At 41.5% G+C, this 13,171-nt stretch overlaps 1 protein-coding gene across 2 annotated transcripts in view; it reads left to right on the forward strand.

Annotated features, from left to right (window-relative positions):
* Window positions 1-2,741: 2,741 nt before the first annotated feature.
* Window positions 2,742-13,171, forward strand: part of ASMTL (acetylserotonin O-methyltransferase like) — a 32,603-nt gene continuing 22,173 nt past the window's right edge. Inside the window, exons 1-6 of one of the 2 annotated variants that reach the window (XM_085321512.1) lie at window positions 2,742-2,990; window positions 4,671-4,802; window positions 6,549-6,596; window positions 7,194-7,258; window positions 9,607-9,668; window positions 11,405-11,513. In XM_085321512.1, the coding sequence (XP_085177638.1) occupies window positions 2,898-2,990; window positions 4,671-4,802; window positions 6,549-6,596; window positions 7,194-7,258; window positions 9,607-9,668; window positions 11,405-11,513 (509 nt within the window). In that variant the 5' untranslated portion in view covers window positions 2,742-2,897. The remainder of the gene's footprint in view (window positions 2,991-4,670; window positions 4,803-6,548; window positions 6,597-7,193; window positions 7,259-9,606; window positions 9,669-11,404; window positions 11,514-13,171) is intronic. The other variant, XM_085321513.1, reaches the window with a different exon arrangement.

Consider the following 13,171-nt stretch of genomic DNA (forward strand, 5'->3'; position numbering starts at 1 on the left):
TTGAATGGGGCAGGCAGGGAGCARAGTGAGGCTGCAGCCATGTATGTGCGTGTGTCTCTGGGACTGAGGTGCTTGGAGAAGTCATCTGCTGGAGGGACTTGGAGATGGGTTCCAGCCAAGTGCCAGAGTGACTATGGAGCCTGAGGCACACTGAGACATGTCTTCGCTTTTGTGCGTGTGTGAGCAGTCTGTATCTGCAACTTGAGTGGGGCTGTGGCCTCAGGGGCTCATGTGTCCAGATGACAGTAGCTGAGGAGACTAAGGATTGAGGGTAGCTACTGGGTAGAGTGGCTGTGTAAGGCCATCTACTGGAGGGATCTACATTGCACATATCACAGAATCACAGAAAGGCTGAGGTTGGAAGGGACCTCTGGAGATTATCTAGTCCAATCCCCCTGCTCAAGCAGGGTCACCTAGAGCATGTTAGACAGGGTTGCATCCAGGCAGGTTTTGAATATCTCCAGAGAAGGAGACTCCACAATCTCTCTGGGCAACCTGTTCCAGTGCTCTGTCACTCTCACAGGAAAGAAGTTCTTCCTCACATTCAGGCAGAACTTCCTATGTTCCAGTTTGTGCCCGCTGCCTCTTGTCCTGTCGCTTGGCACCACTGAAAAGAGTCCAGCTTCATCCTCTTGACACCCTCCCTCAAGGTATTTGCAGACATTAATAAGATCCCTTCTCTTCTCCAAGCTAAACAGGCCCAGCTCTCACAGCCTTTCCTCAAAAGAGGGATGCTCCAGTCTTCTTATCATCTTCATAGTCCTACACCAGAYTCTCTCCAGTACTGATATGTCTGTCTTGTACTGGGGAGACCATTACCTGGACATAGCACTCCAAATGAAGCCTCACTAGGGCTGAGTAGAGGGGCCGGATCACCACCCTTGACCTGCTGGCAACAGTCTTCCCAATGCACCCCAGGAGACCATTGGCCTTCTTGGCCACAGGGGCACATTGTTGGCTCTTGGTCAACTTGTTGTCCACCAGCACTCCCAGGTCCTTCTCTGCAGAGACGCTTTCCAGCAGGTCAGCCCCCAGCCTGTACTGGTACACAGGGTTATTTCTCCCTAGGTGCAGGACCTTGCCATTATTGAACCGCAGGAAGTTCCCCTCTGACCAACTCTCCAGCCTGTCCAGGTCTCTCTGAACAGCAGCACAGCCCTCAGCTGTACCAGCCACTCCTTCCAGCTGGGTATCATCGGCAAACTTGCTGAGGAAGCACTCTCTCCCCTCATCCAGGTCATTGATGAAAAATTGAGCAGGATGGGACCCAGTACTGGCCCCTGGGACACCACTAGCTACAGACCTCCAACTAGACTCTGCACTGCTGATGACGACCATCTGAGCCCTGTCCTTCAGTTAGTTCTCAATCCACTTCACTGTCCACTCATCTAACCCACCCTTCCTGAACTTACCTATGAGGATGTTATGGGAGACAGTGTTGAAAGCCTTGCTGAAGTCAAGATATACAACATCCACTGCTCTCCCCTCATCTACCCAGCCAGTCATGCCATCACAGAAGGCCATCAGATTGGTTAAACATGATTTCTCCTTGGTGAATCCATGCTGACTACTCCTGATCACCTTCTTACCCTTCCCATGCTTAGAGATGACGTCCATAATGAGCTGTTCCATCACCTTTCCAGGGATGCAGGTGAGGATGACTGGCCTGTAGTTTCTTGGGTCCTCCTTCTTGCCCTTTTTGAAGACTGGAGTGACATTGGCTTTCTTCCAGTCCTCAGGTACCTCTCCTGTTCTCCAGGACCTTTCAAAGATGATGGAGAGCAGCCTAGCAAGAACGTCTGCCAGCTTCCTCAGCACTTGTGGGTGCATCCCACCAGGGCCCATGGATTTGTGGGTGTCAAATTTGCCCAAGCGATCTCTAACCCAATTTTCATCAACCAAGGGAAAGTCTTCCATTCTYGGACTTTCACTCTTGTCTCCAGGGTCTGGGATATGTACACGTTTTGCACAAACAGACCTCTGTCTTCAGCAGCCGGAGAACAGAACAAAGCTGTTGGTGCTGCCTGTGCTTGGTGAATGCAGTGTCTTCTGTCTATGTTCATCTGTGTAGCCATGTGTATCTAMATGTTGTGTTCACGGAAATACAAGCTCAGCTTCACTACTGGCTAGAGCAGGAGGCTCACAGCTTGATCAGAGTTGCCTCTCTTGGGCTATCACATTTAGCAACCCCTAACACAACGCATGAGATAGATACAGTCCATGAGACAGATGCACAGAGGCCTGGTTATTCAAACAAAGTGTTATTTTAATGGCTGGAGCTATTTTGCTTTTTAACTTGAGCACTTATTTCAGTTTCTTGCTAGCCTGTTAACACCTAACACCATTATTTGTAGTTTTTGAAGATAAAGCTGAGCTTTTATGTAGAACTGGTTAACTCCCTTAAAAGGCCAAATAGGGGATATCCTAACTGCTAAAACTGACAACAAATTAGGTGGTGATAATGCTTTCATTCTGAGCATAGAAATGGATGACATCAGTTCTTTGCCAAACACCCATTTCTTTCGAGACTTAGGGAGGACAGTGGTGCCAAACCCGGCTCTTAAAAAGCGAAACCCGCCCACGAGGTTTCGCTCTAAGTCCGCCTTTGAGCAGCTTAGAACTACCGGTGAAACTGCCATTTCGTGAAGCTGCTCTACCCTCACAGCGCGCTTCCGCTCCGCGACGACGCCTACCGGCGGCGGCGGCCCGCCCCGCCGAGGGCGCAGCGGCGCAAACGCAGCGGCCACACGCCCCGCGGCCTTCCCAGCTGCCTCCTCCCGGCTCAGCCCCGCTCCGCCCCGCCGCAGCACCCTATAAGGGCGCCGCTCCCGCCCCCACCCTATAGCGCGGCACGGCGGAGCCGGAGGTGCGGGCCTGGCTGCCGCCTGCCCGCGGCCATGGCGTTGAAACCGGTGCTGGGCAAGCTGGTTAGCAAGAGGGTGGTGCTGGCCAGCGCCTCCCCGCGCCGGCAGGAGATCCTCACCAACGCGGTGAGTGCACCGCGGCCCTCGGCGGGCGCGGGAGCCGTCCGCCCCGGCGCGGGGGAAAGGCGCCGCGGTGCTTCCCCTCCCCCCGCCCCGGGACCGCCGCTCCGGAGCCCGCCAGGTGCCGCGGCCGGGAGGCGCTGCGCAGGCGCCGTGCGCGCGGCCCCGCAGCAGCCGTTAAACGGTCGCGGGGCGGTGGCGTCAGCCTCCCGCGGCGGCGGCCGGTCGGGTCTGGTCCGCGCCCAGCGCGGGGGCGGGGGGTACGGCTGCGAGCAGCAGCTGCTGCGGCGGCGGCTGGCTTCTGGGTTTGGTTTTGGTTTGTTTTCTCCCCCCCCGCCCCCCCCCCCTTTTTTTTTGTTTGGGGGGGAGGGGGGCGCTGTTTGCGTCGGCCCATCTAGTAATCTACACAAGCAGCTTCGGAACCTGGATAATTTTTAAGCTTAAAAGCCGCAAGGCAGACCAGCGGCAGTAGTACTGCAGTTTCCAGAGGTCCCTGTGTGTTTGCACGTCAAGACATGAAACACTTGGGTTTTATTCCAGTTTTTCCCCCCTCTTAGCCAGGTTTTCTCTGTAAACGAGTGCATGTGCCTCAATCTGCTCGTACTCAGATTAAAGTACGAGTGGATTAAAGTATACTGAAATGCTCCAATGAAGGGAGGGTTAATGTAATAGAGCAAGTGAAGGACTCTATCAGATTGATGAATGCCCTGCCAGCATTCTTGTTCTGGGACATAACAGAAAAGTTTGGGAGGTCTTAACCTGGCTTAAGCTCCTGAAATGTGTATCAGGGGTTTATGCGGGGGAGGGGACTAAGGTAAATCCCCTCCCTCYTTTTGTTAAGCACTTCTAGTATGCCTAGAATGGAGAGGGATCATCGACCCAGATTCAGGGCAGTCGATCTGCATGGAGAAACATGCAGACCACACTGGAAAGGTTGCAGGTCGATTTTGAATGGTACTCAAATTATTGAGTATAATACATATTATATGTATTATAATGCATCTGGTTTTGATTCCTCTGTGTTGTGTTGGAAGAAGGTACATTCCTTGTGAAATACAAAGAGGAGGAGGTAGCACAGATGCAGAAACATGAATTGAATTCTTATTAGGAACATACCCTATCTGCTGGGTGCAGTGAACTTAACAGGTGTAGTAGGAAGAACAAGGGTTTTAGTGACAGAACTACATGCAGATACTGGGCTGGTCTTGGTTTCCATATAACCATAGGTATAATAAAATATAAACTAGAGGTGATAAGACTTACTAAAAATGTGCTGTTATAGGACAAGTAAAGTACTAAGGGTGAGCTCAATCAGACACCTCAGTACTGGTATAGCCTACTTGTGAAGTGTGTAAGTACTATACTGTTTGCTATTTATAGGAAAAGAACGATGAAATTACATGATTAGKGTCTAATAAATAGTAAGGGTAAAATGATGTCAGCATGCCAGTGTAAAAGTTCTTTCTGATTAGAGTGCTTTTTGTTTTGGGCTGCTTGTGCATTGATACATATGCGTAAGCCAGTATTATTGCAGGACACTTCCTTCTCCCTGCCCCCTCCCTTCACTTACATGGAGAGGAAATTAAGTTTTAGATACCAAATTTGTATCACTTGTTTAATATCAAGTTTTACAGGTTGCTCCCAAAGCATCAGATTGACTGTATGGTTTTCCTTTCTTTGTTGCAGGGCCTGCGATTTGAGGTTGTTCCATCCTGGTTTAAGGAGACTCTTGAAAAGTCATCTTTTGCAGCTCCTTACCAATATGCCATAGAAACAGCAAAACAGAAAGCTCTTGAAGTAGCAAACAGAATGCATGTAGTAAGTTACCAGCTATTATAACTGTTGCATATTACCTTTTTTGTGCATGTTACTATGATTTAATTTGTATGTACTTCTTAGTTGGTCCGAGTGTGTTTTCCCAGTAAAAGCAAATAGGTGTTTTCTGTCATTTGTGGAAGATAGCTACTGAAATTAACTCACCTTGTCAAAAGGACATCTGGATCTGATACCTGACTTGTGGATTTCCTCAAGTGGAAGTGGCCTGCATCTCTTGTCAGCAGCACACCTACTCTGACTTGAGATATATAATTGCTTCTAGCAGTCAGGTATATGACTTGTATCCAGGGTGATTAGTGCTTATCTCAATAGTTATCCCTTCCAGGTATGTAGACTGTAGGGGCAGATTCTATACAAAATACMTAGATGTGAATCCAGCATTTTACTGTAGCTGCCATTGAACAGTAGTTGTAACAAAAGAGGGCTCATGAATATAAGGGTGCTAGAGGAATGCTGAAAGATGAGACAAACTTTTCTATTGTAAAACACTCGGGGGGGGGGAGAATCTGAAATCCTTTTTAAGAAGGGAGAAACTGATGACTGTAGTCAAGGCAAACTATGGCATTTCCTAAATATCAAAAGCCTGTCATGCAACTCATACTATTAGTGTGATATTTGATTCTACCCTTAATTGCTGTGTATCAGCATATCCATCTGTCCTATACAAGGACTTATTCAGAGGTCCATGTGATGAGATCCATAAAATGCCATAAACTGCTAATAATTTCTTAATGATACATCTCTGAAAGCAGAGTATATTTGTCAAACCTATACTGGTGCCAGAAATGGACTGTTGAATACTCTAAGCCATCAGTGTTGCATTCCTCAAAGCAAATATTGCATAGTCTCCCATGTAAATCGTTATCCAGGTTTCTGTCAACCTTTTCTCAGAGAGCAGTGTGACATTAGAGTGAATTTTAACCCCAAACCTAGCTTGCTAACATATACTGGACTTTCATTGCAAAACGTTATGCTGGTGATAATGATTTCAAAGCACTTTCTACTGGATTTAAAGAAATAAATGCTGGAATTAGCTTTACTGTTTTATACACATCAATGTAAGTCATCTCTGTACAGGTGTTTTTATATAATGATCAGTTACAGAGAAGAGTACTTTCTCACATGCTATGTTAAATTTGCTGTGCAGCTGATAACACACAGCTCAAAACTTTACAATAGGTACAGGTTACAGTTTAAAGCTGAGAAAGGGCTAAAAGGAACTCTTACATACTCCTGTTTTTCACTTTCCCAAAATGGACTGTGTGTGTTCCCTTTCAATATCTGTGTTTTGAAAAAGTAGTTAAAGCCTCTTTGGCAAGACTTGACTAAGCAAACACAGTTAAAGCTCTTTGGTAACATTCTTACCTCTGATTTCCATACATAAGATACTTCCTTTAAGGGAATTCTAGCTGTAATTTTGAAGATCAAGTTGAGAATGCAACCGATTCTTTCCTGGGTACATTTGTTCATCAGTAACTTATTTGGGCAAAATTGTGACCTGAGAAAGGTCTGCTGAAGCCTCCTATTTCTGGCACTTTTATGGTGGTATAAATAGTTACCATTTTGTAAACAGKACAAAAGGAGAAATAGAATCTGTTTTAAAGTCAGCATAAAGCTGAAAAGGAAATCGGTGAACTTGTTTCATTAGCTTGGATTTTAAAATATTCTTTGCTTGTTTTTTATTGCTTTTTGAGAAATACTTTTTTTTTTCTCTCTCTACTTTTGCAGAARCACCTTAGAACTCCTGATATTGTTATAGGAGCAGACACTATTGTGGTAAGAAGTCTTACGTATTTAAGCATTGTTTTATTATATAAAATGTGTATAAAATACTTGTATCTTGGAGTCTAAAGCTAAAATTGGAAAAACTTTTCACTGAAATCATCCCTGCAGTACCTGCTGGTTCTATGTCAAAATAGAGATCTTTCACAAAAATCAAGTATTATGTCATAATTGTGTTACCAGTATTACATAAATAGTGCCTTAGATCCACTAGCATGTGATTTCTGTTATTGGGCAGCTGTTGATCATCAAGAAGTTCAGATCATGCAAACTATCTAATACTGTCTAATACTGTATTTCTTGGCAGACATTGCTTATACATGTGGTCTCCACAGAGAGAGTGAACAGTGAATGACAGGAGAAGTTTAATTACCCTCCTGTTTATGGAAGCTCCTGACAGTGGAGGGTGGCATATAGGGTTATACTCGTGTGCTTGTTGGTAAATTATCTGCTCAAGTGTCTGTGGTTCTTAGTCTACTCAGTAGACTCATGTTTGAAGGCTTGGCTGAAATTACAGTTTCAAAGTCTTGTGTCCTACCTCAATTTCAGAAAAGTAAGAAATAATAGAATATCTTTGTCTTTCTGCTTTAGACTGTGGATGAGCAGATCCTGGAGAAGCCAGTTGATAAGCAAGATGCATATAGGATGCTCTCAAGGTTTGTAGCTTTAAATAAGATTCCAAATGCATTGCTTAAGCTGTTGTAGTAAGAGCTGTACAAATTCTTTGCAATATTTGAAGGTCTCCATGGCCACAGATTTCTGATGCATTTTTCCTAAAGAGTATAAGACAGTTCTGCCACTGGAAAAAGTCAGACCTGCTCTTATCTTGCACCTGGATGATTGTTCTTGTTCCTACATCTTAGGGAGCTGATCAGGGTTAAAACAAATCTTTTGGTTTAACTGAGGAAAAAATCTTTATTTGGATTACTTTCCATAGTCATCTTACCACAAGACTGCCTATATATATAGGCATATGTGTGTATATATTGTGTGTGTGTGTGTGCATATATATATATATATATACATATGTGTATATATATAAAGGTGGTACAAGGACAGGGAAGGGAAATAGAGCAGAACCATAATAGTGGTGTGCTCACACTTAATRACAGGATATGGCATATACAAGAAAGTACATACTAATGTGTTTACACTGATTGTTTCAAATTCTATTACCTTGTGTCCTTCTGAATATCAGGCATAAAGGTACCCAATTTCCTTAGTTTCACTTTTTTCATTAGATAAATATCTTGCTAATTTTCTAATAGTGTTTTAAAACAGAGTAAACATTTGTCTATTTTTTAAAAAAAATCTTTATATCAAATCCACTCAATACAGAAATTATGAGAAAGTGAGTCGGGAAAGTCTTAAACTCCAACTMAGATGTTGGTACTTCAGATTATAGTTTAATGGTGGTGGGGCAGAACTCCACTTCTGTCAGTTCTTCATGGGAAGCAGGCTGGTAGTTTGAGGCTTTTGTTTCTCTTTCCCTTTAAGCTTAATGTTATTTTCTATCACTTTGCAGTCTTCATCTCAACGCAGGAGAAGCAGTCTCATTAGCACTTTCTTAAACATCAACTATTCAAAACTCTAGTCGCTTTCTTTATGAAAGATGAAGTATGATGAATCTACTGTTCATTTGTCTGTGGTGATGGAGGGAGTCAGCAACATATCGTGGAGTGAGATCTGGTGAAACAAGCCAATTCAAGAATATGTTAGAGAATTCGAGGAGCTTGGTGTCTTTGGGTGTTTTTCCCTCTGTAGGTCTTTTTTTGTTGTTGATGACTTAGCATTGTGCTGTTGAGAATGAAAAATGCATTTTAACTTCAATAGTATTATTGAAAGAGAGCAAATAAGACCAGCATATGTTATTAGCAGGAGATTCCCAAAGGAATCTGTCTGGCAAGGGATTTCTTACCACTATGTACTTTTTTTATAAACATGCCAAGTTTGGTTATTTCCAAAAATAGTACCTATTTTGCTAACCTTACTCCTAACGCAAGTGTTTCTGATTCAAAAAAAAAAAAAAGCACTTCAGTAGTTCAATCGCTTTAATCATGGATATGAAATGTACTTAAAAATTATTTTGTTATGATTCCTGTTGTGTTCAATATTAGTAAGAAAGTACATTGTACTAACTATATCGATATATATATAGACGTGTATACACATATCCAAGATGTCAGCCTGTAGTATTTACTCACTAATTTTTCATTTTGTAGTTAATAAGATTGAATCTTGTGCGAGATGGTAGGAGTGCAAGATACTATTTATTCCCACTAATCTAGTTAATCTGTATGAGACCATTCCTTAATTCGTCTCTTCACCTCAAGTTCTCCTGCTATTTGTTATACTTCTGTTTATACATTAAAAAGCCCTGTAAGGTGCAGTGTTGTGCTCTGAAGCCACTGCAAGAGAGACCCTGTTACACTCAGCTCCCAGCTGAACCTAGTTATGTGAAAGGTCTGAGGTATCTGTCCTGGGTTAGAGTGAAGATGTACTCTTTTCCTCTACAGGCTGCTTCTACAGCTGTCACTTATCACAGGATCCTAGTGGGTCAATCATTCAGATTTTTTAAAGTTGTATCATCTAGCTCCTTATTGTCAACTTTCACTCAAGTTACCTGTAATGATACAGGGGCTTTTCTTTTCCCTTATGCATTTGAAATATTTATTAATCCCTATGTATAGTAAATAGATGGCTGTCACTGACTACTTTCTCACCTTGTAAGCAATGATTTTTTTTTTTTTGGACATTAGTAGGAAGAAAATCTGAAATAACTGAGTCTTACGGTATTTTTCTGGGGGGAGTGTGTTTTTTGTCTATTTTTTTTCAACTATATTAAAATTAAAATGTGTTTGTTTAGAATACATCTCAGAACTATTGAGTAGTTTATTTGTATAGTGGTCTMTTTCTCCAGTTGTAGTAATATAATCATGTATAAGATGTCTGCAGATGATGAAATTCATAAAACTCTTGCTTAATGTGCATTTTTCCCTGATAGGTTGAGTGGGAAAGAGCACAGTGTTTTCACAGGAGTGGCTATTATACATTGCAGCAGTAAAGGTATATGTGTTACCTCATTGAAATTCAGTGTTTTATTAAAATGAATTMTTTTCATAAAGATGACCTGCATAAATGAACAAACAGAGGGTGGAAACTTCTCATATGCAACCTGAATTGGCTTCCCACTCAAGATGAAGTTTACCTTATGAATGTGTGCTTGTGTGTATATGTAGACATTTCCCACCAAAGCCAACCTTTGTATTGCATTCAGTTTTCACAAAGGAAGGAGGATGACTAAGTACAATAGCCTTTACAAGTACTGTCTCTGGAAGTTGTGGGATTGCTTCAGACCCGTGTAAATTTGTGGGAATGTCCTAAATGAAAYGCAAGCAAGGTACTACAAAATACAAGATCGAGCAGAATCTGATCTGGAATAGCTTTCTTCTGTGTTCTAGTTACATTTGCCAATGCTTGCAAGAGATTGCTATATCTGGAGTTACTGCTTAGTTTGAGTTTTTTTTCCCTCCTCAAATCTTAAACCATTTTTAAGGGATGAGTGAAATAATGGCTTAATTGCTTAATGTGTCAATCCCCTAAAATTGTAGGGAGCAATAAGTTTATGCTCTTTAACAGATAATTTATGTGGTAAACAAGTGGTTTAATGAGTACTGCATCACTAATGCACTTTCAGGATTGTTTGGTTTGAGGGATTTCATGTGACTTCATGCCAAGTTTTCATTAATGGAACTTCTGCAAGGCTCCATTCTCAGATTTTACTGGACATGCTCCTTTCCTGTAAACAAATTCCAATAAAAATTTTGAAAACTGAAGAATGATAGCTTTTAGCTCTTATGACAGACATAATGCCAGTAATCTTACTAATCCTTATTAATAAATGGGTACATTAGGAGAAGCTTCTGGAAGAAGAAGCATTTTCCACTGTTGAAAGAATAATAACCAGAGATCTGCACAGCAGTAACAAAAGATACTGACTTAATTCTTGCAGGGAGGAGTAGAGATGGTTAGTAATCCTTAACATGCTAGTGACCAACTGCATGCATATTTTTCCAAGGCTGCTTTCTTTGGAACATGCTTTGTAACAGCCTCTCTCTGAAGTGATAGCAGATTCAGAGTGTAACTATGCGGGGGGGGGGGGGCCAACACCCAATTGTACCATACTTTGGAACATCTCTGGCTTCCTCACAGTAGCTTGCATGTGTAGAAGTCTGAAATACTACTTGAAAGATGATACTAAGGCTCAGCTGTGATTCTGCAGTCATAAAAATTGTTACTGTGAGACTTGCTGAATGACTGAGTCTGCAATACAGATGCAGCTGTACATCTAGGTGTATATAATAGTTTTAAAGAACTTCTAACAATGCATCATAATTAACAGCGGAGTTAGATGCTTATGGCTGTTCTTGTCATTGTTGGATGTATATATTGGCAGTCCATAAATAGCTCTGCAGGCACATAATTAACTTGGAGTACATCAGGAAGAGCAACCTGCTAGACTAAGATACARTTGCAAAGGTAGAAAATACAAAAACCTTTTTTGAAAAGTAGTATGTGCAGAGGGGAAGTAAACAGATATGACTCAACTATCTCTAAAGAGCATTATTAGTAATTACATACACCTGTTCTGCATCTAGCTCTTATTTTTTTTCCCAAGCAAAATTGTCAAATGACTATGAAGTGAAATTAACTCTGAGATAYGTTATGCTTTCTAAACTATTACCTTTCTAAACTATTTACTGTTACTACTTGTTTGTAGTGAAACCTTTCTCTGGTTGCAGATAATCAGCTGGAAACAGAAGTCACTGATTTCTACGAAGAGACAAAGGTGAAATTTTCTGACCTGTCTGAAGAGCTTTTATGGGAATACATTCATAGTGGAGAGCCAATGTAAGTAGRAACCTGAAGCTATCGCACAGTACTTGAGAATAGGATAGGATACTTCACTAGCCTCTGCCATAAAGCACTTTGCATTGTGTTCTACAGCCTTTTGTTCCATGTGTGTCTGATAGATAATAGTATGGGTGATGCAACAWGAGTTTTCTGTTCTTGTTGTCTAGAACTAGCATTGCTCCAGGAAAACTGAATGACCCTTTTGCTACCCTAACAAATACAAATAATGAACACTAAAATATTCTGGATTACAGCAAGTACTACTCTTCCAATATACAATTGCCTCTCTATCTGAGGCATTCAAGGAGCTTGAGGTAATGGCTGTAGTTCTCGTTAATCATAGTTAAAAGATACTCATTCGAAAAAAATAGTGATTGTCCATCCATTCACTTTATTTTTATAATAGTAAGGAGAATTACCCAAAGCAGAGTTTCAGAGAGGCTTACTGAAAAGCTTTGCTTATTTAGCCTAGCAAAAAGCAAACGAGGGAATAAGATTAGTCTAAAATTCCACTGCTCTGATAAGAGAAGCACTGACTTAATTTTGAACTTTATTCTGGTGACCAACTTATGAATGTGTTTYTATGCCATAAATAGACTTCTACCCATTTCCTCTGCCCTTACATTTATACCAGTAACTTACAGAGCACAATCTTCCAACAGAAGTAGTAAAGAGTGAGAGCATAATGCTTAACTACTGTTGAGATGAGATTGGCCAGTTTCTAAACAAAATCTTAAGTAGTTATTCAGAGACAAAAAGGGAATTCATGTGATAACACAGAATATGACTTTCCCTTCTTCCAGCTGAAACTTAGCAAAAGCAGATTGGGCCAAGGTTAGTACTGTGGACTGTATCTGAGAGTGAACATCTGGGTTGTAATTTCAGTTCTGGTTGTATCAACTATGGTGTTCCGTTATGCTTGGTTTCTGACACGGAATAAGATAGTCACATTTTACTGCAAAAGGAAGAACTTGTGTAAGGTTTGGATGTGTCTTAAGTGTTTGTGTATGAATTGGCCGTATTYTTGGAAAATGTAAAGAGCTGAGCTCACTAAGAAGAGTGAAGTTGTTTTGGATTATGCAGAGAAATGTTTTGGAGAGGATACAGTTTATAACAGAAAATCCTAGTTATATTTTTTTGGAAGGTTTATCTTTCGTATACTGCTAATCAGAAAGTTGCAGTTTGAAGGAGAAATGCCCAAGGATGTTTAGAAAGAGTTGCAGATTTAGAAATATTTTGAATATTCTGATTATTTTCTCTGGAATAGAGTATGGAATAGTGTTGCTGTGGTACGGCAGAATGAATGAGCAGCATTGAGTAGTCCTGTTCCTTCTGCTAACAGGATACGTGATAGCAAAAAAAGTTTCCCGGTGGACTGGAAGTTCAGATAATGCACTTCACCATTCTCTGGAGCAGAATCAATGAATCTAAGCTCTACAATCAAGAGTAGAAAGTATTTCCTGTCTACATGTGAAGAAATTACTTAATATAGTGACAYGTAAATTGTGCAAAACAGTGCCCAGTAAGGGGAAGCTTCTCRTGTCCTTTTCCATGTGGCCATCCATATGGATTATGCATTTGTGCAACAAGTGCATGTATGCTTATGCCTTTTAAAACAGTATTACAGTTCAAAGGACCATTAGTTAATATTTTTA

This window comes from Rhea americana, unplaced genomic scaffold (genome assembly GCF_003343005.1).
Source record: "Rhea americana isolate MKP2758 unplaced genomic scaffold, rheAme1 scaffold_7, whole genome shotgun sequence".
In the NCBI taxonomy this organism is placed as follows: Eukaryota; Metazoa; Chordata; class Aves; order Rheiformes; family Rheidae; genus Rhea; species Rhea americana.